General features: G+C 25.8%; 3 protein-coding genes across 4 annotated transcripts in view; 1 reads left to right on the plus strand and 2 right to left on the minus strand.

Moving 5' to 3' along the window:
- Window positions 1–759: 759 nt before the first annotated feature.
- On the minus strand, window positions 760–2,216 carry LOC100198432 (S-methyl-5'-thioadenosine phosphorylase). Its single transcript, XM_065810163.1, has one exon. The coding sequence runs from the start codon at window positions 2,162–2,164 to the stop codon at window positions 1,346–1,348; it is 819 nt and encodes a 272-aa protein (XP_065666235.1). The 5' UTR covers window positions 2,165–2,216; the 3' UTR covers window positions 760–1,345.
- A 199-nt stretch (window positions 2,217–2,415) lies between these two features.
- LOC101239471 (uncharacterized) lies at window positions 2,416–4,843 on the plus strand. Its single transcript, XM_065810162.1, has 2 exons — window positions 2,416–3,585; window positions 3,676–4,843. Exons 1-2 carry the CDS (start codon window positions 2,577–2,579, stop codon window positions 4,377–4,379), a joined length of 1,713 nt encoding a protein of 570 aa, XP_065666234.1. The 5' UTR covers window positions 2,416–2,576; the 3' UTR covers window positions 4,380–4,843.
- A 140-nt stretch (window positions 4,844–4,983) lies between these two features.
- The window catches only part of LOC100213250 (SWI/SNF-related matrix-associated actin-dependent regulator of chromatin subfamily A-like protein 1), a 37,105-nt gene continuing 14,466 nt past the window's right edge, over window positions 4,984–27,622 (minus strand). Inside the window, exons 4-18 of one of the 2 annotated variants that reach the window (XM_065810160.1) lie at window positions 25,564–25,735; window positions 23,032–23,182; window positions 20,262–20,423; window positions 19,080–19,145; window positions 16,035–16,175; window positions 13,958–14,037; window positions 13,615–13,666; window positions 13,204–13,281; window positions 12,621–12,688; window positions 11,882–11,981; window positions 9,447–9,570; window positions 9,005–9,063; window positions 8,757–8,857; window positions 8,572–8,659; window positions 4,984–5,228 (exon numbers count right to left, since the gene is read on the minus strand). In XM_065810160.1, the coding sequence (XP_065666232.1) occupies window positions 5,094–5,228; window positions 8,572–8,659; window positions 8,757–8,857; window positions 9,005–9,063; window positions 9,447–9,570; window positions 11,882–11,981; window positions 12,621–12,688; window positions 13,204–13,281; window positions 13,615–13,666; window positions 13,958–14,037; window positions 16,035–16,175; window positions 19,080–19,145; window positions 20,262–20,423; window positions 23,032–23,182; window positions 25,564–25,735 (1,577 nt within the window). In that variant the 3' untranslated portion in view covers window positions 4,984–5,093. The remainder of the gene's footprint in view (window positions 5,229–8,571; window positions 8,660–8,756; window positions 8,858–9,004; window positions 9,064–9,446; window positions 9,571–11,881; window positions 11,982–12,620; window positions 12,689–13,203; window positions 13,282–13,614; window positions 13,667–13,957; window positions 14,038–16,034; window positions 16,176–19,079; window positions 19,146–20,261; window positions 20,424–23,031; window positions 23,183–25,563; window positions 25,736–27,622) is intronic. The other variant, XM_065810161.1, reaches the window with a different exon arrangement.

Consider the following 27,622-nt stretch of genomic DNA (forward strand, 5'->3'; position numbering starts at 1 on the left):
TGCATAAGCATTAGATTCTTAACGGCACAGAAACACATTGACATATAGACTATAGACATTACATGTTGCTTATTTTTTTAAAAAAAGCATTATTCCGTCGTAAAAATAATTGAACCTAATTATCTGGTAATTTTCCATATAAAATATTTTGTGTGTTAGACCCTTTTTTTGAAGTTTAAGGTTTTCGGTAAAAATCTCTCTTTAAATGTATGCGCCATTATGAATAAAAAATACCTTAGAATTTTTCTATTAAAACTGCCTGATAGATGTTGATTAGACCCACATTACCTCTTATACCACATTACCCCTCCCTACTCTATTATATAATGATTGCCTTAAAAACATTTTCTTCACCTTAGAGTTGAAAAACCGCCTAAATAAACAGGATGTTAAAAAAGTCGAGAAAATAAACAGACCAAAATTTTGGTGGTTGTAATTACTAAGACTTAAACTGTTATGAAGAAGTTGGACCAGAGCCAAAATGTTGAAACTGGGCGTTAGTCAACACTAAAAAATACAAATATAAATACACTGAACCACTGTTTTCTTAATTCAATTTTTTTTTCTTTTATACAAAAACTTTAATTATAAATTAACTTTCCTAAAAATTATAAATAATAACATTTATTTTTTAATAATTTTCTCTAATGTATTGTTTACTTATTTATGTGGCATGGTTTTTTGTTTATAAGTGAATTTTAAAACTAACTAAATGTGTATTAAACAAAAAAGTCAATCAAAGCAATAAAACTAAGGAAATGAGAATAAAAAATTGGAAAAAAATATTTTTAAACATTAAAAACTATTATTTTAGATATTAAATTACAAATAAAATATAAAAACATTCTTAAATAAGTTCCATCTAAACCCCAAGATGGGCCTCCATTATTAAAATTGCACTACTAGACTTAGGCCTTAGGCCTAAGGACAGTATTACACTACAAAATGTTTTTACAAAGATTTATGTAACTCATGAGCTAAAATGAATTTTTAGTAATTTTTGAGGTTCATCAACTGCAAGTTATGTTTGCCTTATTTAATCAACTGCAATTATGTTTGCCTTATTTAATCATTTTGAGACATTCACTAAAAATTAATATGCTTACCGTTTAAGATTATTTTATCACTTCAATAAAATGTTATTTTTAAAACTGATTTTTACAAATAAAACTCCTGGATTTATTCGATCATTTAAATTAATAATTTACGAATAAAAAAAACTTTAAGTAATAGTAACCAATTAAAAACATAAAAACTCTAAGCATTTGCGAACCAGTATATGTGTAATTATACAAAATTGATTTTTTTTTACGGAACAGCAATTCTTGAACATAATAGCCGTTTTTTACATAACGGCCATTCTTGAACACAAATTGTTTTTTTCTATAACTTCATCCCAATTTTGTTTACCTATTAGAGTAATGGCTGTAAGCAAAACATTTTTTGCTTTTTCTGCATTTTCATGCATAACTTTAGCTACTTGTTCAACTGTCACGTGGTCGCCATCCCGCCAAGCGTCATAGTCAGTTACCATCGCAATACTAGAATAACTAATACCGACTTCCTTTGCCAGGCAAACCTCTGGAACTGTTGTCATGCCGACTAAATCACCCCCCCATAACTGAAACATTTTACTTTCTGCTCGAGTGGAAAATCTGGGTCCCTCGATTATAACAATATTTCCACGTTCGTGCATGTCAAATCCACAAGTTTTTGTAGCTTCAATTAATACATTACGGGTATATTCACAAAATGGTTCTCCCATAGGAATATGTTGCACTCCAGGTAAATCATTGGGTAGACCAGAATAGAAAGTGTTTTCTCTTTTGAATGTTCTGTCAATAAATTGGTCCAAAATAATCAAATCACCAATTTTGTAATTTTCTTTAAGGGAGCCACATGCGTTCGTAGCAAGAATGTGAGTACAGCCAATTTCTTTAAGTGCCCATATATTCGCACGATAGTTGATTTGAGACGGAGCGATGCTATGATTTTTACCGTGTCTAGAAATTAAAACAACAGGTACACCATTTAACTCTCCAACCGTTAAAAGTGAAGATGGCTTTCCGTATGGAGTATCCACATCAATCTCTGTTTTACTCAATAGCAGCTGTGGATCATCTAAACCGGTTCCACCAATGATTCCAACCTTTACTTTAGACATATTTTATACTTTTTTATGATCTAAAAAATTGTAGATAAAAAAAATAAGCTATAAAAAAAAAGCAAACGTTATTAAACACGTATTGTACTTTGATTTTTAATTTAATATTAGTAAAATCTTATTTGTACAGAAGATTGCGCAAGACTGAAAACTTTTGGTCATAAATTTAAATCTCAAATTTACTTATGTTTTTTACTTAATAAATAAAGTTACTGAAGCGTATTAAAGCTGAAACGAAAAATTAATTATTCAAAAATGCGCGTAAAGACAACAAAATACAAAACCCTTTGCTCATTGTAAAACATCGTCTAGGAGACAAGAAAACAGCAACAACAAATGATACTTACTATTTATAAAACAGACATTTCTTAAAGATGCGACAATGTAATGATTAAATGCGTATGCATAAAAAATGTTTCGAAGAGCGTTTTTAATAAAAATAATATGGATTTTAATATTATTTAATGAAGATTCGTGCAAACGGCCACCTAGAATAGACCTCGGATTTGTAATTGATACAAGCATGAATGCCGATGACGGAAAAAGAGCAATTCATTTTGTAGAGCAACTACTCGAACACTTCAGCATTTCGCCTGGTACAACTAGAGTTGCTTTGTACACAGTGGACGCACTTGTAACTAAAAATTTCCGTTTTAAAACTCACGTTAATCGCGAATGCGTTTACAAGGCTTTGAAAAAAGTTGACTTTTCTGAAGAAGATAAAACTGACGACTTTCAATTAATGCTGACTGCGGTGTTTGAAGATTTTGAAGTTCAGAGTAGAGATGTAATTAATCAAAGACGTATTTATATTTTTGTTACTAATGCTCCCGAAGAAATAAAACTTATTGAAAAAAGTTTGAAAATTAAACTTTCTGAAAATGATTTTTTTGGAGCAGTTTTGATAGCTAAAGACACGTTTTTTGATTTCGAAAGTTTAAGATTTAAGACTATATCATACTATAACAAACTCGATATCCCCAAAATACTAGTCGTGCTTAATGTCAACAACACGCGCTACGGAGTGTGTCAAAATGATGGACCATTTACAGACGAATGTAAGAGGCAATGTACATGCAAAAATAAAAAAATAAAAGATTGCTATCGTGTGAGAAAAGAATTCACATCTATGACAACCAAGGAGAGAAAAAGATACTTAAAGGCTTACAAAACACTCACAAGCCAGCAGCCGTATAAATCTATATACGAGCGCTTTATTTTTATGCACTTTAAGTACTTTTGCTGGGGTGTGCATAAAAAAGACCTGTTTCTCCCATGGCATCGTTGGTTTATAACCACAATGGAAGATTTACTAACACAAATCGATTGCCGAGTTACGTTATCGTACTGGGATTGGTCTTATGTTAGTGAAGATCCGTGGAACAGAACAACAATATGGAGATCGACTGACGATGGGTTAGGTATTCAAAATATTTTAATCGACTATTATTAACCTTATATAATTAATGAAATAGTTAAAAAAAGTTTTAACTAAATATTGTTTTTATTAGGTGGGAACGGAAACCGCCGTAAAGGCTATTGTGTTCAGAGTGGAATGTTCAGAGAGTCTAAATGGGAAACACCATACTGGGAAGATCCCATGGAAATTATAATGAGTTCTGCTGACCAAATATATGGTGAAATAGAAGGTCAATACGCCCATTTAGCGTACTGCTTAAGGAGAGGTTTTAAAGGAAAATCTCCAAGTAGGAAAAGTGTTTTACGAACACTTGCTCTGCCACCGCATCGGTTTGAAGATTTTGATATTCAGATGCGTCACAACTATCACGATAGAATGCACAACATTATTGGTGGTACTATGAGTACTCATTATGCAGCTAACGCGCCTGAATTTTTCTTGCACCATGCTTTCCTAGATAAGATTTGGTACACGTGGCAATCAAAAAGTTCAAAACACAAGTTTGTCCATTTCTTACAAAGAAATGAAACAAAAATGATGGGTTGCGGTTACACTCCTAAACAATATATAAATGCTGATAACTTACCTCGTTGTACAAAAATTAAATACGAACCTTTTCCACTAAATGAGAGACAAAAAAGGAATGAAGACGATATAGATGACATGGCCCGAAAACCTACAAAATATTGGCAAAAATATTTAAAAGAGAGTTGGTACGGAAATTTCCCATCATGCAAAAGAAGCGACGCAGAAAGAAAAAGAGCTAACTATCTTCACAAAACTTTAGATCTTTAAAAAAAAGAGTTTTAGCAATTAACTGATTATAGCTAAATACATCAAACTAATACATTGTCGTCGCAAAATATTATCAATCTGGTATAGAATTATAAATGGCGCCGTTATACTGTTTATATTGATAAACGAATAATAAGAAATGGTACCAAAGTACGATCTTAAAACAAAATAAAATGCAATCTAGATCATTTTTATTTCCGATTGAGTTTTAGTCAATTCGGAAAAAAAAATCAATTACATATAAATAGGGTTTAAACTTGGAGTTTAAACCCTATTTATATGTAATATAAAATAAATAGAGACACTTTAATTTTAATGCTTTAACTTTCATCTGAAAACATTTATTAACATAATACTTTATTTATAAAATAATGGAAAATTTAACCTTTAAAAGCAATCAAATCAAAGTGTCGTGTTACCTCGCAAACAATTTCTTTGTTAGAATACTTTTATATTTGTAAAAATTGCTTGTGTTGAATATGTGAATATATTCATAAATATAAATATGTAAAATATAGTAAAGAAATATATATATATATATATATATATATATATATATATATCTATATATATATATATATATGATTATAACTAATAAAAAAGAGCAAACCAAAAAATTTTATAAATACCATCAACAAAGCTTTGAAAAGGAAATAAAAAATATTATTATTCAAAAATGAGAAACCAGGAGCAGCAAAAATCAAGTTGACTCATTTACGACATCTTCATTCTTTTCGAACAAGATTCTTCACCATCTTTACTTGATATACAATCGTTCTCAAGAAATATATCATCGCAGTCTTGTAACATTTCGTTAAAAAAATCTTCAATCTGGCGCTGCCGACTATCCTAAATATATAACTCTTACTTGTTGGTGCTTGAAATGCAAATTTTAGATTGATAATAGATTGAGAGTGATATAAAGTATTGAAATAAGGAAAAAGAAAGTAGCATCGACAAAAATTTTAACTTTTTTGATTATATATTTTTGAAAATGTAAAATTATAACTTTTAGGTTATTTTTGGCATTTTAAAGCAACTGTTCCTTTTAAAAATTATTATCGAGCCTACCAATCAAATATCGAATACAGAACATACTGAAGCAGCTACGAAATAAAAAAAATATCGTGCCTAGAAAGTTAAATATCTAATAAATATCTTACAGAAGTAGCGACGAAATAAATATAATATCGAGCCTACCGAGTCAAATACAGTCAAATGAAATGTAGCGAGATAAAAGCAATTTCTCACTGAAGCAGGACGAAAAGAAAAAGAAAAAAATATATATACAAAAAAAATTTATATGTGTATTTACGTCTATTATAACAATCGTGTATTTTTATTAAAAAATATTTCTTATTCAGTTTAATTTTTTGTATTTATAAAACGTGTTATTAAAGCATTAAATTCTCAAGTGTCTACGATTTTCATGATTATGATTAAAACAAAATTTCGGAATAATTCTTTCATTAACCATTACAACAAAAATAGGTTCTAATATTATATAGTAGGAGCTTTAGGGTTATAGCTTTTAGAGCTAAATGATTTCGCTTCATTTCATTGCAAAACAAGTTGGAATATTAATCTGCCGCAAATTGATATGTACTATTTAAAACAGAAAACAAGAGAATTTAGAATTTTAATGTATTTTCATTTCTCTGAGTAATTGATGGCTACATTTTAACATAGTATTGCTCTTAACAACATAGATTGAGTTCATTTTTGAACAAACCCTTGTGAGCATTGCAGGTTGCTTAAAGTTCAAGGAGATAACAATTTAAATAAGAATAACATTCTATAGGCACTTCAAAAGGCTATTTTCAATAAATAGCCTTTAGTGGGAGTTTTCGGCACTTTTATTTCTACAGATAAACCACACAACAATAGATCTAACTAATTAACTTTTCTTAGAATGAACAAAGCGTATTTTACTTCTTTTTTTAAAACATCTTCACTTTCAACAAGGCTACAAACAATTATTATTAGAGTTGGAGGTTACTGGAAGACCAAAGATGAAATATTTAATAGAGCAAGATAACGATTAACAGACGACTTAAAAGATTGCAACTTAAGTTTCCTCTCTGAAAAATGAAATGGTACACTTGAAATCTTGATTATTTAAAAAAAATTAACTTCATTTAAACGTAAATAAAAAAAGTTAAAAAATGCACATAAGAAGATTAACCAGATTTTAAATCTTTTTTGGCGCCTTTCTAGATGCTGCTAACTTTACAAAATACTTTGGCATATTTCAAAGCAATTATTATGTTTAAAAACCCTTCTACTTTGCAAAACCTTTTTTTTCTTTTTTATACTAAACTCACCTCCCTAAAGCACCAGAGAAACACTACAGTCACCTCCCTAAAGCTCCAGAGAAACACGACAGTCACCTCCCTAAAGATCCAGAGAAACACGACAGTCACCTCCCTAAAGCTCCAGAGAAACACTTCAGTCAATAAAATTTTTTTTTTTAATTTTATTTGCAACTCTTCCTAAACTCCAAAACACGACCATTGTTTAAAAAAAAGTTTCCGTTGTCGCTGCATAGGTTGAGCACCATACTTGCATAAACAGGTTGAGCACCATACTTGCGGAGGCATAAAATAGATTTGAAAATCAAATCTATTTATTGTGGGTCAAGTGTTTTATCACTGCATTTAAAGTAAACTCAAGTTTCATTAGTTAAACAATACTAATTTATGAAATTATAAAGTATGAAATTATGAAAATTTATTAATTTAACTTTAATTGATGGTGAAACTAATAAAGTAATAATTGTAGTTATATTCATAATTTATGGCCATGTGTAAATAAATTGCGTTTTTTAATTTCTTCTGTCAACCATTTTTAATTTGTTTTTTAATTTCTGCAGTTGAACATTTCCTTGTTCTCTAACCCACCATATTACTTTTCCAACTTGAAAGTAATGCGATGATCTATGCAATGTAAAAGTAATCCAAGCCAGAGTAAGCAGTAAATAAAAATCATGGCTCAGCATAGGCCTGTTAGAGAATCATTTTGGAAAGAACTTTTCAAGATGTAATTATAAATAGGCAGTGATACAGCATTGTTAGTAAAAAGGATCTTACCAAGTTTATTGTTTATTTTATTGCAAATAAAAAAATCAAACAATTAGTATAATTCAATTAAAATAATTAACTTATCCTTAATTAAATTTGTTTATTAACATTTTGTTCAGAAAAAATTATAATTTTTAATAACATTTTTTTAACAACATTTAATAATTTTTTTTAGAAGATAAAAAGATTTAAAACATTAAACTTAACTATTTTGATTGAAAAGATAAAGAAATTATTAAAACTTAGGTTTATTCTTTATATATCAAGTTATTGTTCGTATTGCCATCATCAACAAACTTATTGATGTTTATTGCTAAAAGATAAACATCTGAGGGAAAACATCAATAAAAATTTTGTTAGGCAAAGTCCCTAAAATAAATATCATCAATAAGGCTATTTAAAATAAATATCACCAATAAGGTTCAGTGACAATAAGGTTCTTTAATCAGTGACCGCAATTTTGCTATTTGATTTGATTGCAAATTAAAATAAAAAAAATTCATTGAAAAACTGGAAAAAAAAATTATTCTGAAGAAAAAATATTTTATTAGTCTGAAATAGTCCGTTAGATGGGATTTGACACATTTCACTCAGCAGATTTTTAGTTTTGAGGAAATATTTTTTCTCTCTTTTTTTAAAAAAAGCAATTGGCAGTTTTTAAGGATTCACCACTGTAATTTTATTCCTAGCATTGCCCCTGGTTGTAGAGAATGAGCTTATCAAAAGGAAAAAAGATATTGATAATAAGACCATTTTAGGAACTTGTAATAAAAACTTCTTGTTTTGCAAAGAAAAAATTTCAGCATATTTTCATTTATAAAAAGAATTAAAAAAAAATGGTATAAATAAACCAAATACATAAAAATAAAAATATTAGTAACAAATCAAAATTTTTAATTAGCTAAAGCATTTTTTTATTAAAAAAAAATCAAATTACAAATAAGCATTGCTTTCAGTAAAAAATGTATGTATGTATGCATGTACGTATGTATGTACATGTATGTATATATGTATGTATGTATGTATGTATGTATATACATTTTTATATACATATACATGTACACATATGTAAAACAAATAATAAAAATAGGAATAATAAAAATAGGAAAAACCTTAAAAGAAGATGTTTGTCCATGTAAACCAGCTCTTGATCCAACACCAAGATTAGTAAGAATATGAAGTTTTTCTTGAACTATTGGCCTAAAACATTTTTTATTTTAATAAAAATCAAAGTTCATTAACATTTATACTAAAATTAACTAAATTGACTAAAATAAATTAACCCTAAAAAATGTACCATATATAATCATCAGCGGTGTTTTTTGCAACAAGATATATAACAGAAACAGCATTTTTCTGACCTATACGATAGGCACGATCCTCAGCTTGAATAAGTTGCTGAAATTTAAGTCTTTTTTTAATTTAACGTTTTATTATGGGCTTTTTATTGCTAGTTCTCTGTTAATGTTTTACGTGTATACAAAAATTTCAATGTCAACAAATGTTTGAAAATAAAAAAAAGTCTGGAATAAAAAAAAAACATACTCCAGGGTTCCAGTACAGTTCAGCAAAAATAACACAGCTTGATACACTGATGTTTAAACCTGCATGTCATATTTTTAAAAATTAAATTTTATTAAATATATATATATATATATATATATATATATATATATATATATATATATATATATATATATATATATATATATATAATTTTTATGAGCTGATGATTCTGGTAACCATAATCCGGGGAAAATTTCTAATAATAAATTATTAATTGTATTAAGAGAATTTGTATTAACTGATGTTTTCTTACTAATACAAGATATACTCTTATACACGATGTCAACACTAAAGATATATATATATATATAAAATATTTAAATATATATTTTATATAAAAATATTTATACAAATATTTTTATACAAAATATATTTAAATATAACTCTAAAATTCTAAAATAAATTTCAACTTAGATTTAACCTGTTCCAGCTGCTGTCAATGATAATATTGCAATTAAACATTCTTTATTGTTAGTAAAATCATCTACTAAAACTTGACGCTGCTTCGAGTTTGTAGATCCATCAATACGAATTGAACAAATATTCTTAAAAAAAACACATAGCATTAGATTTTAATGATCACATAAAAGTATAACATATGTTCGATCTAATTTATTTAACAGATAGACTTTCAACTGTTTTATTCACTATTAATTTGTTATTGTAATGTTAACCATATTTTTACAGCTAGAGTAAAATTTAAAAAATTGTAAAAAGATTTAATACATCAAATAAAAATTTCTGCCTAAAATAATAATACAAGCAACCACATGAAAAACACAAATAATATTTAGAAAAAATTTAAAAAAAAGAAAACAAACTAAAAAAGCTGTTGTCATAGCTGATAATTAAACAAAACAAGTTCTAAGCACACTTTTAGTTTAATATTTTACTCTATTTTTACCATACTTAATTTTTATTCATTTTACACAATTTAAACAACTTTATCTCATCTCAACTTTATCTTGCCACAACTTGACAATCATCAATTTAATAGATAAAACACCTTATATTGCAAAAACCATTTTTTTTTTTTGAAAAAAAAAAAATTAAAAAATTAACAACCTTTTTCTGCATAGAAACTTAATTCCACTAGTGGTGTACCAATTAATAGGAATTGGCTTACTTTTTGCACAACCAGCTTTAGCCTCTTTTTTTTTGTAAATACAGGAATAATGCTGATATCCCAACAGTTGGATTAAGTAATTCATACAGTTTAACTAGTAATATAATAATTGATATTGACAAGATAATAATGAAGAAGATCATAATTATTTGAAAAGTAAAACAATTTATTGAAAACGTTTTTAATGTTTTGGAAAATGCATACATATGCAGAGAAGTGGGGGTAAGGGGAAGGAGGTGGGGGTTGTTAAAATCATACAGGTGTATACAAGGGGGAGGGATACTAAATAAGTGGTTTACAGTGTGCATACTTTATGGATGCCCTCTTAGTTAAAAAATCAGCTATTTTCTTTATTTACAATTATTTTCTCATCTTTACAAGAATTTTTTCAATCTGAAAAGGTTTATTAGAATATTTAATGGAATTTTAATAATTTTCTATTTAATAGAATTTAACAATTAGTTTGATGATTAACTGAAGTTAAATTTAATGATTAGTATAGTATATATAGTTAGCTATGAGTAATTTCTGTGTTGATGGATTCACCACAATTTCTGTGGTGAATGATTCTTTTATTCTTTCTATTATTTATAGTAAAACGTTTAAATATTTAAATACTTGTTTATACATTTAAAAATACAGACGTTTTTTGGATCAGAGCTTTTCAGTTCTTCAAACTTTATGTATTGCTGGTAAAAGTTTTTTTTTTGATGGCTTTGCGGAAATTATTTTGAGTATATATTGGTCACAATTGGTTGACTTTTTTACAAATCCAGTTGCATTCCATTCTTAAAAATTAAATAAACTATTTTTTACTTCAAGTTTTTTTAGAGTCCACCAGGATTTTGAAACAAAAGTTGTTTCTTCAACTTTAGGTGTTCTCTAAGAGCCTATGCTTCAGTTAGGAACAGCAGTACAGACTTGGCTATTTAATTTTCAAAATTACCTAAATTAATTAATAAAAACTAAGTATTTAAATGATCATTATATAAATTTTTGAAGTCAAGATTATTCCAGACATATCTCGGAACTAAAATCTTATGTTGTTTTATTGATGTTCTCTTGATGATAGTGACCTGCAATTCAAAATAAAATTGATAATAGTAAGTTACACTTATACTTTAAAAGAAGAAAGGTACGGATAGAAAGGCATTTATAATAGATAATTATAATTTAAAATGTAAGATAAGTTTGGTAATATAAGATCCTGACTGAAGGACCAGAACTTTTAGTTATGTTAACTAATTCCAAATTATATGATTCAATATAACCATAAAACAGTTGTTTCTTTTGAGATCTTCCTAGTAGACCATGTATTCCATTCAAAAATTATTGAAAAGTAGTTCATCGTTACCTCCATAGCTATTCATATTTCCTTTAAGTATGCTATTTTTTTTTTATGATGTTTGAGTTAAATATAAGTCAATCATTATGTTGGTATGAACTTTTGTTTTTAATTTTATTACAAATTTTCATCTAAGTAAAAAAATATTTTAAAACAGATTTTTCATATAAAAAGAATTTCCTGCAAAAGGTTTGCAAAGTAATGTCATATCACAAGAAATTAAAAATACACAAAATATTAAATAAGTATATGTTAAACAAACAAAAATCTATCAAATTTTAAAAATTAATTAATTGATATTGATGCTGAGTCGCTACATTACTTTTACAGTTTACAGTCTTATTCTACCATACCAATATTATAAAAAAACTTTTTGAAGAACAACCTTTTTCCGAACAACTTCTTCAATTCCATCCAACATCTTTATGTGATGGGCAAACACAATAATCTTTTGACCAATCAAAAGTTTATCTGATATGAATTCACTGGAAAATTTAAAAGAAAGTATTCTTATTAAACATTGGTTAAGAAATTCAACACATAAAAATTTATATATATATATAATAGGACATGCATTCCCAAAATTTTAAAATAAAGGCATTTAAATTACAATTTAAAATAAAGGCAATTGAAATGTGAATTTCAATGACTGGATATTTTGCTTTTATTTTATTAAATGTTCAAAACAACTTCTATCATTATCTATAAAAATTTGCATTTTGTGGGTATACTTTGAAGTAGCATCGTTATGCGGGTATTTTGACTTTCAGCATCAGTGACATCATCAAGATTTTTGTTATTAAGTTGAATAGCCAATAATCGGATGGATCTAAGTCTGTTAAGCCTAAGTTGTGTCCAACTTGTCTCAAAAAAAACCACAATTCATCCAGTATAATAATATTGCACTGTCTCTATGAGCCACTTCTGAAAAGGGTTAAATTTTCCTTACATACATACCTCAACTCTATTTTAGTGATTTTGATCGGTTAAATCGTGAAGTATCCAACGTGATGTTATTTTTATTTTTTTAAGAACTTTTTTCTAAGATTCATAGATTTAAAGACATTTTACAGAAACTGCATGCCTTAATATTACTGTAAAAAAAAAAGTTGATTTTAACTTACCAAACTCCATTTAATTTAGCAGAAGAAGTATCTTCGTAATATGCAAGTAATGCTGTACGCTTATCTTTCTAAGAAAAACAGAAAAGAAAGTATTGAAATTACATTTTAAAGTATTTAAACCATATTTTAAAAAATATAAATTTTTCCATATGAAAAAAGTGCAAATATTAAACAAATAGTTACAAGAACATTAAGAACAACAGTAAAAAAAAAAATTAAAAAGAAAAGAAAAATGTAAAAAGTAAAAAAAAAGTTAAAAAGAATGTTGATAAAAATGAATTATTCTGCATGAAAAATTAATTTTCTTTATTAATATTAATTTCATTTTTTTAAATATAGTACTTGCTTTATCTTAAATGTCTTGAACGATGAATTTAAAACTATTAAATAACAATTTTCTAGGAAACTTTTATTTAAATATAAATTTTTTTTGACTATTGAAAACTAAAAAAAAAAAAAGACATTGCTTTGTTGAGTTTATTATGAAATCTATCATCAATTTCATATCATTGTTATCAGTACCTATTAAGATAACAATAATTTTACATAGAATTTCTTAATTAATTAATAGGTAACTACTTACCTTTTGGGAAGTGACAAAATATTGACAAGAACTTTGCAACTTTTTTGAGCATTCAACAAAAGAAGGATCCAAAATAATCTATATTTCAAAATACAACACTTTAGATAACCATTTAAGGAAATAAAATTGTATAATTAATTTTAAAACAACGCATGATATACAAATGACAAAATAACAAACAAACAAAACAAAAAATTGTATTTTTTTCCTCTTGTTATTCTTTTTTGTTTTTGAAAATTTTATCAATTTTTGTTATCATGATTGTTTTTGATTTTCTTTTTTCACATCCTGAAACAGTTATCGAAAAAAAAAAAAAACTACAATTAATCTCTGTTTTTACAATATATATACAAAAATAATATATTAAAGATATATGCTTTTATAATTTATATACAAAAATATAAATATTACAATTTGTCGCTGTTTTTCAGGAAGCTGATTTAAGACTTCTGACTTCATCCGCCTACAAAAATAGAAATATTAATTTCAAATTTTTAGTTCCTTATTTTTATTTACTATACTGTGTGTTAATACAATATATAAAGAGTAACTTAACTTACATTCATACATTCTATAAGCTTCTTAATATTTGGAGTCATTTTAACAAAAAGTAAAAATTTTTTTGAATGCTATTTTAATACTTACTGGTTAATTTTTATAGTAAAGTTTCTTCAGATAACTTACAAATAATAACTATTATTATAAACACTATATACAAAAATTTTAATAAACAAAAAATAATAATAACAAACACCTAATCATGATTGTACTGCTCAAAACCGCACTTAGTTCTTCAGAGTTGGAGCAGCCATTATCATCCCAACCATATTTTGTCTATAGAAATTGAATGATAAAAATAAAATAAACAAAAAATATTGACAATTGTATGTAAATTTTATAAAAATTTTTACAAAACATTTACAAACATATAGTGGTATATCATGGAAATAGCACACCCCATAATTTTTTTTTAATTGGATTTCACAGTGTTTCTGTGTTAATAGCATTTCTTATGATAACTTACAAGTTGGAACTTGCAATTATTGTTTGGACATAAATATGACAATGTGACAATAAAAAATTCTATTGCCAAATTTCGTTGTGCAAAAGTGCTTAAAGAAATAGCACATGTTAGTGGAGAATTCTAACTCTTATTATAAATGGGAGTTTTTTGATAAAACTCATAAGTGAGTACTGAAATAAGACATCGTAAATATTATTTGTAATGTATAATTTCTTCTAGAAACTTCTTTTTTCTAGTAACTGAGCATAAATATTATTTGTAATGTATATTTAACTTTCTTCTAGTAACTGAAAATAAATATTATTTGTAATGTATATTTAACTTTCCTCTAGTAACTGAACATGGGGCAAAACAAACATTAGTCTGTAAAAAAAAGAAAATTTTATTAAGTATGATATTGAATGAACTTAACATTTCTCAAATTTTGCATCAATTGAGGAGTTCTAGAAAATAGGTTCAAACCTGTCATAAACTTATTATAAAATACAATACAACTGATGATAAAATTTGAAAGCCATCACTAAGAGAAACTTCAACTAATATTGATCGCCAAATTGTTAGGATATCTAAAAAAGATTAATTTTGAATTCTAATGAAAAAAAAAAAAAAAATTGAAGAATAGTATCATGTAGTTGTGTCAACTAATGGCGTTTACAAAAAGCTGTTTGAGGTTGTATAGCAAAGAAAAAACCCCTTGTATCAAAAGGAAATAGACTAAAGTGATTTTAAAGCGATTTGCAAAAATGGTTCTAAATAACAATGTTTTCTTTTGGAAAAACATTTTAAAGAATAATGAATTCAAGTTTAATCGCTTCCGGTTTGATGGGAAAGTATATGTTATACGTCCTATGAAGTAAGAAAACAACCCTTTGTATACTCTAAAAACGATGAAGCTTGGTGGGGGTAATATTAAAAGTTGGGGAGATATGTGCTGGCATGGTATTGGTCCACTGGTCAAAATTAATAAAAAAAATTTTGATAAGTCAATCAATACAAATAAAAATATATATTAAAAAACATTACAGAGTTGTGTGCTGATGATAACCTACCTGTTACTTGGATTTTAATGCACAACAATGACCCAAAGCATACTACAAAGTCTGTAAAATCTTGGCTTGAGGGAAATAAAAAGAATGTTCAAGAATGGCAACCCTAAAGTCCTTATCTGAATCCAATCAAGAGCTTACAATACTTTTTGGTTTAATGTGGCATTTCTATGATCACAAATTTTTGTAGTATTTAGTAAACTTTTCAATAATTATAGTTATACTTCAATCAAAAAATGATTTTTTATTTTATTGTTTATAGTTAAGAAATAGAAATTACTAATTAATTTTTTTCAATTTTCCTAATAATGAGAGAAACTATATTAACTTTAATGAAACGTTAGGTGTGCTATTTCTGTGATCACCAATGTATGTAATTGTAAAGGTGAGGATCAAAAACTGCTTTATTGATTGGTAAAAAAAGGAATTGTCAATCAATAGTGGCAAAACTCATAACTTTCCAACCAATAGAAAAACCAACACAAACAATATTAAGTTTTTCCAGCTAATCAAGTCCCTCAGCATGCTGTTACCAGCATAAACATATTCCTATCAAATATACTTTGCCAGGAAGATGTTAACACAAAAGTGCTCATGCTCTCCACATCAAAATTGCAAGACTTTAATGTCAACTTAATTTGCTTTACTTAAAAAGTCCTTTGTCTGTTAGTAATAATTCTATTTTACCTAAATATCTCATTTGGAATTTGCAATTCACCTAAATATCTCACTTGCATTAAGTTAAAATAATTAAAACTTACTTCTTTTGCATCACAATATCGTAATCTGAAACTGTGAAAACTACCAAAAAGTTTTTGATCAAGTGCAGATATCTGTGTAAACAATTCTTTAGGACGAGATAGAGCAGGAGTACCAGATAACAAAATAACATGTTTTGAAGCCTAAAACATATCATTTTAAAAAGAATTACACTTTTTCAGCTAGTAAAAATTTTCATTTAACTTAACTCTAGTCTGGCTACCTATGTTCTCAGTTAGTTGATTTACAAACGCAAATTATTATTTCTAATTTGTAACACTTCATTACAAATTTTAGTCAACCAACCTAAACCTACATACTCTAATGTATGTTTTTTTCTTTATCCGTAGTATTAAAGTTAGTATTAAATTCTTAGTATTAAAATCTTTCTCTTTTAAGGATACCAAAATTTAGACCAGATAAGTATTTTTAAATAAACATTCTTTGTTCAAGGAATAACAGCATAAATGTATGTAATTTTTGTTAATAAAGTCAGAACACTTGGTTCAGGAGAGCAATATGATTTGAAAAATGTATAAAAGTTCTAAAAAGCTCGAAAAATATAAGACTAAATTTGACAGATATTTGAGTTAATTTTTCTTTAAATAAAGCTATAGTGTAAACTTTTTTTAAATAAAGCTATAGTGTAAACTTATTTTAACTTTTCTGATAACTTCATTTCCACAATAAAGTTTACTTGGTTTATGAATACACCACACAATACTACCTGTTGTCACTGAATATGTCATATAACTTTGTTGTAGGAGTTAGACATACATGACCTGATTGAGAGTTTAATTAAATAATTTATATCACTATCTTCAGCTTTGTCATTTTTTGCTTTAAAATTATTTTTTTTTAAATATCTTATGCAATCTCATATATGACCAAAACATGACTTATTAACAATTAAAATGAATGATTAAATAAATAAAACTGAATGATTAACTAATGAATTATGATAAAAAGTATTTAAAATCATTACTCGCACATTGTGATTGCTTTTCCCACCTTTGCAATTAGTTTTTTCTTAAAAAAATTTTTGTAATTTTTTTTTTGTAATTTTTTTCTTGGTTAATTTAACTTTTTTTTGTGGCTTTTCATAAAAATATACAATAAATGTTTTTAGTAGGAGTAAACAATAAAATATGTCAAGCTGAGCTTAACTTTTAAAAGAAATATGAGATCATTTGCTCTATTGTGCAAAATATTTTCAGTCAACATAAAGAACTTTGAATTTTAACTATTTTAAATCTCTGTGTAGGAGCCAATAATTTGCTACTTCTATTTTAAATTTAAACTTAATGTTACTTTATAGATAAATTCTTTATAGATCAGAGGCAGATTTAAACCGTGTCAAGACTTGCAATTGACAAGGTAAAAAAAAATATATTGATATTAACATTATGACCCATACCATGCTCTTAATTAGACTGCCAATCTTTATTTTTTTGTTAGAAAATGTATTTTGAAAAAGTTTATAGTGAAATATGCTTATGAACAATGCATGTCAGGCTTGCCAAAATTTGCTTTTGAAACAAGTGCTTCAACTAAAAAAAATACTTTTATCATATTGAAAGTTGAGTGATATTTAAAAAAATACGCATCATGTTATAGAGATTATATTTGTTTTTGACTTTTAAAACTACTTAAAAATATATTTGATAATGTATATATAATATAAATAATATACTAATAATATAATAAAACATAGAGTAAAAAAAATCAAAAATTAGACCAATTATAAAAATACAAGTCAAAGATAAAAAAAAGTGAGACAACCAATCCCACTCTTATTATAGTAATACTTTTTTTAAAATTAAAACATTTAGTAATTTGTCTTAATTTTTATGAAGTAAGAGCTTGCAAAACTGTAAATCAAATTTAGTTAAGGCTTTTAGAAAGTTTAATTTGAAACCTTTTCATTAATCTTTTCTTTATTTAAATACTTAACTATTTCAAATGAAGAAAAATTAAGCTAATTCTAAATCATTGGTAAAGAAATCTTACTATTGTAAATTTTTAAACTCAACCTTATAAATCTTTAACTGGTATTTACATTAAACATAAGAAAATTTTTTCAACCACGAGAAATTTCATTCTTTCATTTGGATTTGGAATATACTCCATTATATTTTAACGAACAAGAAAGTTAACAAGTTGGGAAAGAACAGTGTTTCCTGACATGCTATAAATCTAGTTTTAAAAAAGCTGTTTTATGAGCACATAATGTATATAATATATAACTTATTATAGCAACCCCTAGTGCTAGTTATAAAATATACTAAAACACCAGGTGCGGATGCAGCATGTTTTGATGTTTGAACTAACTTCCAGACATGGAACAAAATGCAAACATTTACATATTTCTACTTATGTAAAATAAGGACGCTTTGCAAAAAATTGCTATAACTGATAGCTGGGAACAAAAAAACTTTCAGCCACAACTGCCCTTAAGAGGGCAACAAGTTGATAAACTTTATTTACTACTCTCAATTCAACTTAATTTATTTTCATTGATAAATTTTAAACTTCATAATATAATCTTTTAGTATTCAAATTTTACATGGTGACCATGGTAACATTTTATGACCATGTAAAATTTGACCCCCTCCATTTGAGAGGGTTACTAATTTGAAAAGGTCATAATCTTTGAAGGCTAAAATATTTATGTGTAAAATTTAAAATTTATCGATGAATATAAATTTAATTAAGAAAAGTAAAAAAAATTGTATGAAATTTTATCAACTTGTTGCTGTCACGTTTGTGGCCAGAAATTTAGGGGTTTTTCATTCCCAGGCTCCAATCACCACAAATTTTAGCAAACCATCCTTTTTGATTTAAGTATAAGCATATAAATATTTGGAGTTTGTTTCACGTCTGGAAGTTAGCTCAAAACATCAAAAAATGCTGCACACTATATAAGTTTGTAAGTTTTGCATCTAGATTGATCTCTTGATCTAAATGTAACAGAATTTTAAATCTTAACCAAAGATATTGCCAGACCAGATTTGCTTCTATTACCTATGATTTAAAACAACATTTACCTGCAGCAAAGGGAGAATATTTTTGGTACGTGATGCATTATGACTTTTAAGAAAGTGAGATTCATCCTTAAAAATAAATTTTTTTATTTAAATAGATTTGCATTTTTATCCTCTACATACAACATACACTTACATACAACAAATTAAAAAAAAAATTAAACCTAAAGCCAGAACAAAATGAAATAAGTAAGTTTATTTGAGAATACAAGTATTTGACCAACAATGCAATGCAATTTAAAATTAAGGTCTGTTTACTTTAAAAATCTACTTTTACAAAAAACAACAACTAATTCACTGCCAACAAGACTGCAAGCAACCACTATTAAGTTGGGAAATACTTAAAAACATAGAGTTAAATAGTAAGAAAAAAAGTTGAAAAATGACTTAAAAAGTTGGAGGCTATATGAATTAGGAAAACATAAGGATAGGAGAGAGTTAGGAAAAAAACTAAATGAATAAAAGTTTTTAGAGGTTAGTTTAAAAGTTTTAAGGACATATACATTAAAAAGATTGAACAATAGTTGGAGGCATCAATAGTTGGAGCGGTCATACTGTTCTCCAGAGTTTGTAAAAATTAGAACCACAGATGCATTTTCGAACAGGCAAGAAAATAAAATTTAGGAATGTTGTCTGAACCATAAGCAAAATTTAAACAAGAAAAATTTAATTGAGAAATAATTTTAGCAACAAAAGCGAAAGTGATTGGAATGACTAATAGTTGAATGTCTAACAATGGGTTAACCTATTTAACTGGAATGACAGGAAGAGTATGACCATTAGATTTAAGAGTTGGTTTAAAGGAAAATTTCTTTGCAAATAGTTATATTTGAGATTTAGTAAACTTAGAATGATGGAGCTTAGCATCAGACAACACTTTTTTACATTAATTTCTTGCAATAATAAAAAGGTGCTTGTTCTCAATTGAGTTGTTTTTGTGCAAAAGAGGAAAAAACAAATACAATTGCAGCTAAACAAGAAGGTGAAAACCAAGAAACAAAATGAGGCTTGACTTGAAACTGGTGTAAATAGAAATTTTATGAAAATTAATTATAGTTTTTTAAAAAAAAAATCAATTCTTACAATGCTACGAGACAACAAGTACTGGATGATATATTATTGTAATGCACTTTTTAAAATAATAAACCATTATTTTAGTATAATAGACTACAAAAAAATATGTACCATAACAATGATATCAAACTTTTGTGAGAGAAGAGCATTAGATAACTTTGAAGCTAGATCATAACTAATGATGTTAACTTGACCTTTACAAGGATTTTCTTTTCCTGTGCTAACAATGTTAATCTCTTCTTCTGTTAATGAAGGAAGCCAATCACTAAAATGCTCCAAGAAAAAAGCAAAGAGAAAATTAAAATACTGAAAAAAAACTTTATATCTCACAAATATACATGCTGCACGACTAAATACAAATCCTAAGTAAATCTATGTACTGAGGTTTCTAACCATTTTCTATATTCCAATTCTATATTTTCGACATTATTGCTTTAACTTCAATACATTCATCCATACATACATTCTTTTTTTTTGTTTTGTTTTTTTGTTATTCACCTCCTCAAGGCCGAGAAGGCCACTACAGATGAGGAGGCTACTTAATAGTGGTTATAAGCCTCTCTCAACTCTATAACTCCGAAACACGAACCTTGACAAACAAGGCCGCTGCGCGGAGAAACAAGTTGAGCGCGGTACTACCAGGGACGTGGTGAGGATCGAACTAGGAACCTCTCGCTTATGAAGCGAGCGCTTTACCACTACACCGCTTCCACACTAAATACATATACATATATATACACATATATATATATACACATATATACATATATATATATATACACATATATATATATACACATATATATATATACACATATATATATATACACATATATATATATATATATACACATATATACATATATATATATATATATACATATATATATATATACATATATATATATATACATATATACATATATATATATATATGTATATATATATATATATATATATATATATATACATATATATATATATACATATATATATATATACATATATACATATATATATATATATATACATATATATATATATATATATATATATATACATATATATATATATATATATATATATATATATATATATATATATATATATATATATATATATATATATATATATATATATATATATATATAGGGTAGATTAGGGTAATATGAGCACCTTGGTAATATCAGCATACTTAAAGATTTACAAGATGTAAGCATTAAAGTTTAATTGCTTTGTATTTTTTTAATCGACTTAGTTGATAACAGGAATGTGGTGATAACAGGAATCAATGTATTTAGCGTAAATTTATATGCAGTAATTAGCAGCTCTCATCTAATTAAAAAGCTGTTAAATTTTTTACTTTGTTAAAATATCATCATCACGCATGAATAAATCTGTGACAGGAAATTTTGATGCTAAAATAATAAAACTTCATCTTTCATAAAGAAAAATACGTTAGCTAAAAACCTGTTTTATTTTCGTTTGAAAAACAATCGATAGAAACATTTATTTTTGACTTTGCTTAAAGATACCATTTTTGTATAATATGAGCATGCTCAAATTACTCAGTGTTTTTCATTAAAATTACCTAGTTTAAAGTCTTAAAATCGCAGAGGTTTTAATCAGTTTTTGAATAAAAACAAAACATAGTAAAAAATTTGTAATATTTTAGCAATAATAAATATCTTTATGTTATTTAAAATCAAAAAATTTGTAATTTTATCGTTTAAAGGTCAATAAAATTGAAAAAATAACAAATTAATTTTGTGTGTGTGTGTGCATAAAACAAAAAAAAATGGCTAAAAATTTGATCTTTTAATGATAAGTTTTGTTGGTAACAAATCATTATAATGCACAAATTAGTTCTATTTGTCAGGTTGGTATTTTTTTACTTAATGTTATTTTTTTGAGCTAATTTAAAATGCTCATATTTCCAAGGGGTCTGGGTAATATGAGCACTTTTGCTACTTTTTTAAAACCTCTGTGATTTTAAGAAAAAATTTGGGCGCCCAAATATCTAAGTGGATCATGAGTAGTGATCCCTAAAAATTGTTTATTCAAAAAATGTTTGGATACGGCATAGTTGTTTTTGAAAACATCCCAATTTTTGCTCAAGACGCTCACAATATTTCAATCTACCCTATTTACAAAAGATTGCTGCCCCATGCCAAACTCTGAGCCAATGTAGCGGAACTCCTTTGCAGCAGCAGGCTGTAAGATAGTTGATGTATGTTCTGAAGCCCCCGGCAGCAAACTTTTTCAGTGACATCACTGAGCATATTTAAGCATTTATGATATGTATGTATGTATGTATATATATAAATATATATATATATATATATATAAATAAAAAAAAATATATATATATATATGTGTGTATATATATATATATATATACATATATATATATATATGTGTGTGTATATATGTGTGTGTATATTTATATCTATGTATATATGTGTGTGTGTGTGTGTGTGTATATATATATATATATATATATATATATATATATATATATATATATATATATATATATATATATATATATATATATAATGGAGAGATTGACTTTAGAACTAAAGTTTTGGATTAGTTGAGGTACTTAATAATATAATATTACCATTTCATAAAGGTTTTTCTAATAAATTTTAATTTTTTTTTTGAAAACATGCTTAAGTGTATATTACTGACTATTAACTTTTATAAATTTTAGAATATTATTGATTCAAGTGTAAGTAACTTAAATGACCTAAAATGAAATGTGTTCTATATAAAAAAATGATATGATTTCAAAAATTCATAAAAACTTAACTAAAATTATTTCATTATCTATTATTTTTATTTGATTTATAAAATTTATTAAACTTTTTACACCAACCTGCTTCCATGACATTTTGACTGAAGAAGGACAAATAATTAGCACAGGCCATTTATCTCTGTAGTATAAACATATAGCTATAGCTTGTACAGTCTTTCCCAAGCCCATATCATCAGCTATCAAAAGACGCCCATTATGTTCAATTCCAAACCTGAGAATTTTTATTACTAAAAGAAGTTTTCTAAAACTAAAAATTATTTTGCATAAAAAAAAAACAACTTTGAAATATAATGTATAACTTGCAATATATGGCTGCATTGTATTGATTATAATATTGCATAAGTTAAGTATGTTGTAAACAGCTGTTTTAATTTAGCAAAAAAAAGTTTTTAAACTGTACGTCAAAATTATAAAATTTTAAAAAGAGTTAATAAAAAACTTTTGATTATATTCTATTATTATTGAAAAAGCTAATAAAATATTGAGCAGGTGATGCAATACTTTGGTAACCTCACATCCAAAATTTTTTAAGGACAATTTTTTACTTTTTCCAGAATATTAACATCATAAACTCCAAAACTTTTCCAAAATTTACTTCAAACTTCTATTTTATATATATATATATATATATATATATATATATATATATATATATATATATATATATATATATATATATATATATATATATATATATATATTTAAACAACTTTAAAAAGTATTCTACACAATAGAGTGCTCAATGTTCTTAAAAGAACAGAGCAATTATATATTAGTAGAAAATCACTTAACTAAATTTTTCTATTTGACACTGTGTTTCTGATGAATCTTTGTTGATGAAACACAGTGTCAAATGGAAAAATTTAGTTAAGTGATTTTCTACTAATATATATATATATATATATATATATATATATATATATATATATATATAAATGACTTTAATATATATACTTATATCTAAATAATCTTTTTTGCCGTTTGTTTTTAAATCATTTTAACTAGAATTTAAACAAAACATTTGTTTTTTTATTATTCTATTTATTATTATTACAGTAATTTTTTTACAATAGAAGTTTTATTTCTATAAGTCGAGTGTCTAAAGACACCCAGCTATAGTAGACTCAGAAGAGTCTTTTGTTACAGAAAAAGTCCATTTGTTATAATTATGTTTAAACTTGTTGACCAAATTAGCATCAACTACCAAAGCAGGTATTTAGAACTTAAATAAAATGTTTGTCTTTCTGTTTTATTTTAAATATTTTGTTTAATATTTATATAAAACCTTATTTACATTTTGCTTATTTCCTAAGTTCCTTTTTTAATTATTTCATCTAGAATTTAATAAAGCAATCGTTTTGCCAGGACTTTTTTATTTATTTCATTTAAATTTTAAATAAAATAGTTGTCTTTCTGTTTTTATTTTAATAATTTTTTTTAATATTTATATAAAATCTTATTTTTTATTTTATGTCATTTTTATTTTAGTTATTCTAGAATTTAATCAAACCTATTAATTTAATCTAGAATTTAATCAAAACGATTTTTTGCCAGGTTGTTTTTAATTACTCATCTAGTATTTGTTTAAAACATTAATTTCACTGTTTTTATTTCAATTAAAATAGCAAAAAAATATTAATTTTTTAAATTGGGTTCACTAACCTAGAAATGAACACCTGTGTATATATATATATATATATATATATATATATATATATATATATATATATATATATATATATATATATATGTATGTTTATATATGTTTATATATATAAAAATATATATATATATATATATGTATATATATACACAGTTAATTCCCGGTAAGTCGAACACCGGTTAAGTCAAATCTCGAACTATTTTCTATTTTTTCTAGTCCTTTGAAAGCAATAACAATTGTTTTACTTCGCTTAAGTCGAACATTTGTTTAGTTGAACTGTTTTCCTTGGTCCCATGGAGATTCAAGTTAACAGGAATTTACTGTGAATATATATATATATATATATATATATATATATATATATATATATATATATATATATATATATATATATATATATATATGTATATATAAATATATATATATATATATATATATACAGGTATATAATATATATACATCTTATTGTATTTAAATATGAATTTGTTGATTTAACTTTGCCAACCTAATTCCATACAGGTTTTTTTGAAAAAAGAAAAAACAATGGAACTAGAGAATACCAAAGACCCTTAAATAAAGTGATAGGGAGTAATTTACCATTAAAAGAAAAGGTCAACTCTGTATGTTGCAAAAATATGAATCAATTTCTAAATGATGTGGACATCTCAGAATGATGTGGACATCTCAGAATTTTTCAGAGCCTATTTTGTGCATCTTTGATGCACAAAATAGGCTCTGAAAAACAAATTGCAAGCAACTCCTAAGCACTTACCACCAGACATGAATGAAAAACCCTTTTAAAGACCTTAAAATTTATTACATTATGTTATGAATATTATTTATGACATTTAAAATTATATAGCTATTTAACTTGAATCTAAGTATACATAATAAATATTATTTTAAATAATTATATAATAAATACCTACACTACTCCTTCTCTTTGGAATGGCAATAATTTTTCGAGTAAATCTGAATCAATTTTGCATATATCAGTATTTTTGTTTATTTTGCTGTTATTATGTGCTTTCTGAAGCAATTTTACAACATTTGATGGAATATCATTCAAAGTTACATTTAAAGATTTTTCAAATAAACTCTCTATAAAAAAATTTTTTAAAAATGAAAAGAAAAATTAAGACAAGATAATTAATCATCAATTGACTTACAACAATTAAAAACTATTAAAAAAAAAACAATAAAAAAAAAAACATAAGAAATTAAACAAATTCAGCTTAAATGTTAGACATAAATGAAGAGTCCAGGTGAAAAAAACAACAGAGTCACATTTTCAATATTTTGTAAGTATTATGCTGGTCTCGTTGATTACCTTTTGAATTATATCTTAAGTGATAAATCAAGATAAATCATATCCTTGAAATATTCATAGTTATGTGATCTTGGTATCCAATGATTTATTAATAAAAATAAACATAACTTGATAAAGATGGCTGATTATGATGAACCTATTGAAGTTACTAATAAAGCAAAAAAAAGAAAAGCTAAGAAAAGTTCACAAATTCAGAAAAACTTTTAACTCATAAAACAGGTCTAAACTATAAATACATTTAGATTTAAACGTTTTGAAATGAGGAAAACAGAGTTTCTTTACTAAAATCATTTAATTCAATAGCAAGCAAAGAATTACAAGATTCATTTCTAGCAGGACTTATAACGGTAAATAACATAAATAGAAAAAGACCACGTAAATCTAAGCCAAGTAGAAATAATAGTTTTAGCTACAAATATAAAATGTTTGTTAATAACACTAACTGTCAATTGGTTCAAGTGTGTTTCAAAGTATTTCTTTCTATATTTAAGATCAAAAAAGGATTAGAAATAATAAAATGAAGCCTATCAACTATATATATATATATATATATATATATATATATATATATATATATATATATATATATATATATATATATATATATATATATATATATATATATATATATAAAACATTGTTTTATATTATAGGAAATTTATAAAGAAGCATAATGATAATATTTTAGAATATAATTTTACAACATCACTTTATAAATAAATTTATAAACTTAACACAATAATTTTAGGTGGGCCATCAATAAATATGAGAGGAAAACATTCTATAATTAAATATTATAGCCATTATATTTTTATTTACAGTTATTTATTGTGATTTATTTAGCGTTAAGTTAGTTACCTTAGAATGGTTGAGACCATAATACCGTGTCTTAATACTGATGTCAGAGCTATCCCGGATGCTGACATACTTTTAGGTGGGCCATCAATAAATATGAGAGGAAAACATTCTACAAGACCACATAAAATTACAGATGATGTCTGAATATAAATAAAATGTTTAACATGTTTATGATTCTACACCCAAATATAAAAATTTGTTATAAATCCTATATGACATTATTTAACAGCAAGTTTAATATTGCATTTGGTTATGCTTGAACTGATACATGTTCAAAGTGTGACAAACTAAAAATTAGATGTTTCTTCAAAACATATCTCAGCTAATCCTGAAGCACAAGATTCAAAAAATAATCTTAAAAGCTTGAGTTTGAAAGAGATTTGCATAAAAAAAAATCTGAAACTTTTTATAGAAGAAACAGGTATCAAGGTTAAAAGCGTTGCGAGAGCAAAGTTTTGAAGCCATTGCTTTTGACTATCAAAAAAATTTAAATGTGCCAAACAACTCTTGCAATGATTTTTATTATAAAAGTAAATTGTCATTTTTTTCTTTACCATTCATTTGTTGGCTAGAAAAGATGTTTTTATCTATTGTTATGATGAAACTGTTGCCAAGAAGGGTGCAGATGAAGTGACCTTAATACTGTATGATTTTTTTATTCATCATCTAAGTCCATTAGTAAAAAACATAGATTTGTTCTGTGATTCTTGTGCTGGTTAAAATAAAAATTATACCCTCTTAAGGTTTATGGATTACATAGTTTAACATCAAAAGAGATTTGACTCCGTTAAAGTTACCTT

This window comes from Hydra vulgaris, chromosome 11, assembly GCF_038396675.1.
Source record: "Hydra vulgaris chromosome 11, alternate assembly HydraT2T_AEP".
Lineage (NCBI taxonomy): Eukaryota > Metazoa > Cnidaria > Hydrozoa > Anthoathecata > Hydridae > Hydra > Hydra vulgaris.

Coding starts and splice junctions, on each gene's coding strand:
- LOC100198432 (XM_065810163.1), bottom strand. CDS start 2,164: ATGTCTAAAGTAAAGGTTGGAATCATTGGTGGAACCGGTTTAGATGAT.
- LOC101239471 (XM_065810162.1), top strand. CDS start 2,577: ATGTTTCGAAGAGCGTTTTTAATAAAAATAATATGGATTTTAATATTA. Junction 3,586..3,675: donor ATCGACTGACGATGGGTTAG/GTATTCAAAATA, acceptor TGTTTTTATTAG/GTGGGAACGGAAACCGCCGT.